This window comes from Physella acuta, unplaced genomic scaffold, assembly GCF_028476545.2.
Source record: "Physella acuta isolate Inbredline_101_S28 unplaced genomic scaffold, ASM2847654v3 ptg000131l, whole genome shotgun sequence".
In the NCBI taxonomy this organism is placed as follows: domain Eukaryota; kingdom Metazoa; phylum Mollusca; class Gastropoda; family Physidae; genus Physella; species Physella acuta.
In genome coordinates this window covers 673,023-677,943 of record NW_026731650.1, presented here as the reverse complement: position 1 = coordinate 677,943, position 4,921 = coordinate 673,023, and the positions used below count along the sequence as shown (strand labels likewise).

At 31.2% G+C, this 4,921-nt stretch overlaps 1 protein-coding gene across 1 annotated transcript; it reads left to right on the top strand.

Annotated features, from left to right (window-relative positions):
• Window positions 1-225: 225 nt before the first annotated feature.
• LOC131935054 (uncharacterized) lies at window positions 226-4,414 on the top strand. The gene is made up of 5 exons (XM_059291339.1): window positions 226-238; window positions 1,800-1,853; window positions 2,187-2,489; window positions 3,171-3,185; window positions 3,547-4,414. The coding sequence occupies exons 2-5, from the start codon at window positions 1,801-1,803 to the stop codon at window positions 4,292-4,294; spliced, it is 1,119 nt and encodes a 372-aa protein (XP_059147322.1). The 5' UTR covers window positions 226-238; window position 1,800; the 3' UTR covers window positions 4,295-4,414.
• The last annotated feature ends 507 nt before the right edge of the window (window positions 4,415-4,921 follow it).

Sequence of the window (4,921 nt, the reverse complement as noted above, 5' to 3'; positions counted from 1 at the left end):
ATTTGTAAATTTGTTTAAATTAGCCAAATAATTTAAAGTTTTATTTTCTTTGATAGGTTTCTTGAAAAAGAGTCCAAATATTCAATATTGTATGTGCTATTTATTTTTTTGCCAAAAAAAAAGTTCCACATCTTTTGACTTTTAGTGTAGCCTGCTTTTCATTTGCTTTGAAATTATATATTCGTTCTTCTTGTAAAGTAATACCAAATTTCGATTATCATTGAATTCATGAATCATAGTATAGTAGACTATGTGACTATATCATAGAAGCAATTAATTAGATATTAATTAATAATATATTATTAGACTATTGTTAGTTTTAGTAGGCTACTGAAAAAAATACTTTTGGTATTTAGTAGGCCTATTTAGTTTAGTATGTAGATTCTAGATCTAGTAGGTGGGTTTCTGTATTATTTGGGCCTATGGCCTATTCTAATTTAGTAGGCTAATTTAATTAAAATTTAATAATTTTATTTTATTCTTAGATTATTAGGCCCTAGATATATTATAGATTATAGATCATATAGAATTATACTATAATTTATAGATTCTATTTTTAGATTGACTTTTAGGACGATTTAGGTTCTAAATTCTTGGAAAATATAATATTAAATAAAAACTGACACATTTCAAAGTTCTTAGTCTTTTATCTTTAATTAAACACCCTAAACCTGTCCCCCAAAACTGTTTAGTTTAGTAGGAACTTCAAGTTATGTAGATTTTAATAAATTTAAATTAACGTGAAATGGCATAAAGACATAGATCTAGTTACTATGACTTGCTGTCCTCAGCTCATTGCAACAATAATGCAACCACGTCCACATGTACTGCCCACATTTATCACGCTCATTACATAGGCCTATACACTATACATAGTACATAGGTTCCAAACAGAAAGCAGGTACAATACCATACAAGGCTGTCGTTGACGCAAAATGTCAACAACACACAATACTGACTGTTGAGAAGCCGACCTAGGAAAGGCCTACGTCAAAAACATGCAAAATACAATGATGTGCCTAAATTAATAAATTTCTTTAACTTTTATAATTAATTTTTCTACCGCACTTTTAACTAGATCTAAATACATAACAAAAGTTTAAGTTGCTGTGTAGATTATCTTATAGTATTTTTACTTATTATAATTGCTTTTAAAGTTTTCAAATATGATACTAAAAAACACCACCCGATAAAGACCCAAAATTTTACAATTCACAACAATTAATTTAAAATATTTCTAAAAGATTTTTGTGACTTTTTCTGTTGCTTTATTTCTGTGACTTTTTCCCTGATAAAATCTTTCCTTTGTATTTTTTTGCCTGTGACTTTTTTCCATTCACCGAGGGCATACTGTATTAAAAGCTCTGAGTATACATTAATCACCCACCAAACATCTTAAGTTTATTTTTATATACCATACTCGCACGCCCCTCCAAAATGTTTACTTTCCTAGCTTCACAAAGTTTCATTTCAATCGGATTAAAGATGTAAAAGGACAGGCAAACATACTTTCATTTATATATATATATATATATATATATATATATATATATATATATATATATATATATATATATATATATATATATATATATATATATATATATATATATATATATATATTGTTTTTACAATTGTAGACATACAAACCAGATGGTTTACATTGTTAGCTGTTTCTTGTTATCACTTATTTTATTATTATTTTTATCATAGCATGGGCTGTCAGGTACAATGTGTAATTTTGTCAAACAGTAATAAAAAAGTATTATAGCAAAATATTTAAAAATTGTGTTTCACAGTATGGATGACATAGATGGAGATGAAACCCCTCTGGTTGAGATTTTTACTGTCAGGTATAGTTTTGGTTTTTGTACACTTCTGTGTGGTGTTAAACAGGATAGGGACTATCATATTTAATACACTCTACAACAGACTCTAGATTTAGCTTACACTACAAAAGAGAATTTACTTGGAAGTTTCCAGTGTTGTGAAAAAATGTTATCATGGGTAGTTACAAGTGCTAGATTGAGAACAATCAGTGTGGAGTATAAGAAATAATTTTTTACACTAAACAGAGGGTATAATTGTAAATATATTAACTAGTTATTTTTTCCTGATCTTTAAACAAGTTTTATTCACATAAACACTTAATTTTCACTGAGCGAATCTAACATGTTCTGTTGTAGTGCTGAGATCACCACCCACAACAACTTTGAGAACAAAACTGCTAAAACATATGAGAATGTCATTCCTGATACATCTGAGAACATCATCCCAAAATCCTCTGAAAATGTCACCATCAACACCCCTGAGAACATCACCATCAACACCCCTGAGAACATCACCTTCAACACCCCTGAGAACATCACCTCCAACACCCCTGAGAACATCACCTCCAACACCCCTGAGAACATCACCCCCAACACCCCTGAGAACATCACCAAAGATATGTCTGAGAATGGCGACCCCAACACTGAGTCTTTAGTTAACCATTAATGTCCCATTCATTCTACCAAAACTCCACCCATGACGGCCCAATGTAAGGAGCATAACTCTGTATGATCAAGTGAATAGTTTCACAAAATATTTGTTTTTGTCTAAATGAAATTGAAAATTAAGATAAAAACTACTGCTTAATGTTGGGCATAAACCTGGCTTTCCAACAGTATTAAATAGAATATATTATATTCGGTAAAAGTACAGTATAAAAATAAAAAATGTCGGAGAAAATTCAAAACAGGTCATTTTCGGTAGTCAACTTTATTTATTTTTGTCTAAACAACTATGCATCGAATTTAACAGTTAAATATCAATTTGGTTATGTTTAACATATATAATTCATAAAATACATGCCTAGATACGTTTAGAGGCATTAATTTTTTTTATTTTTAATATTAAATCTACTAAAAATACGACAGATGAGTCGAAAATTTCGAGATAGAAAGAAACTATTATTTTTTATCTTTCAAAAGCGCCATTGAAATTAGAAGGCCGGAAAAGGATGCTGAAACCATCCGACTTCCTGTTTAGTTAAAAATTAGGATTTGTAGGCCAAATTTTAATGAAACAAATTTAATTTTTCTATGCGTATTGTAAGCGGGCGGCAGCGGGCGTTACGGGACATTAACGGTGTCGGGCGGCAGCGGGCGTTACGGGACATTAATGGTTAAACTAGATATGCCCAGGTAAAACTTTGTCAAGGCATGCATATATAAATTACAGATAAAACAATAACTGATTATAAATTGTGTATTTTTATTTTGATGTCTGTCCTACTGAGTTCATTCAACCACCTGAATTTGTCTATTTTACATAAGTCTCTCAGAGTTAGCTCCCTAGTGCATAGATATCTTTTTGAGTTTGCCCCTCCTATATTAAGTAGGTTTTCTGTTCATCTTAGGTGGGTGATTCAGTTTTGTTAGGTTTTCTGTTCATCTTAGAAGAGGTGTAACATTTTAGTTTTCTTCATTTAATTCCATAAAAACTCTGCAAAAACTAAAAAAAAACCAATGTATGTTTAAGTTTAAATAAAATATTTTTCCACAGAGCTACAGAGAAGCATAGTCTCAGTGATCTCTATCAAACTTTGGAGAATTATAAAACTATAGAAAACTGTATCATCACAAATGGCCATGTCTTATGGCTTTTATTTCGCTCAAAAAAGGTTAAGTGTACAGAAGTGGCAAGGCAATTACAAGCTGAACTAAACCAACAATCTAATCCTCCTGTATATAGCACAAAAACATTGGTGGCTAAAATAAGTAAATGTTATCAACAATTTAGTACATTTAAGAAAAATTTAAGTCGTTTATCATATTGGTTGAATATTTTAAAATATTTAGGGAGTGAATTTGTGGTTAATAGTAGGCCTAAAAGATGGGCTAAACATTCAAGACAGATTGACTTATTAACCGAACAATTAGGCACTCCAGTTACTGACATGAGACTTGATTGTGAGAAATGTTCCTTAAGCAGAACTTCCAACCAGAAATTCTCCATGGAGGTTGAACAAGTGAGAAAAAAGATTTTAGAGGTTAAGAAAGAGACTGATCAAATTCAGAGGGAGTACTCACCACGTGTGGTCAAGCAGAAACTCAAGAGGTTGGAAGAACGCATTAACAAGAAAAATGTGGAATTAAAAGACTTACAAAAGCTAAGCCGCACTCAAAGTAGGAAAATTTTTCAGCTGGAAAAGATAAAAGAGAAACAAAAAATGAGATTAAAATTTGTAAAGAGTAGGTATTTAAAATTGTGTGCTGAAAGATTAGCAAAGAATATTGGGGAACATAGTTAACTTATAAATGATAATTCACTAGAGATGGCGTAATGGATGGGACTTACACAGTGAAACATAAGACAAGTGTACATTCCATATCTCCTATTACTATGTTATTAAACTATTTGTTTAAACTTGTTCCATTATTTTTTTTTATTCTTGTTTGTACTTTTTAATTATCCAAGAACGATAATCAGTAGTATAGTAGAGTATTGGATTTATTATGATTAACCAGCTGTGGATTCAAAAGGGTTGAAGCAGTAGAGTTCATTAACATTGAAAGCATACAGGAGGACCGTGGTTAGCAGCCAAACTTAGAAATGATGGGAAAAGAAAGAATTAAATCTCCTATATATAGCTAGACATTTGACACATCCTTGTGATGTTAGAACTGGTTCTCCCCCTTGTGCTAAAGATGGATTCCACCTAATACAAAACTTGTTTGTCTACTCCTGGATTTGTATTTGACATCAATAATTTTTCCCTTGTATTTGGCGGTACGGAACATTACCCCCTCCCAGTTAGGGTTAGGCTTAAACCAATGTCTAGTTTTGGTTTTGTGTTTTAGGCTGAGGTGGATGCTTAGGTTTTGGTTTTTTTCTTAAGATTAGGATTAAGGTAATATATAGGTATAGATCTAGAATT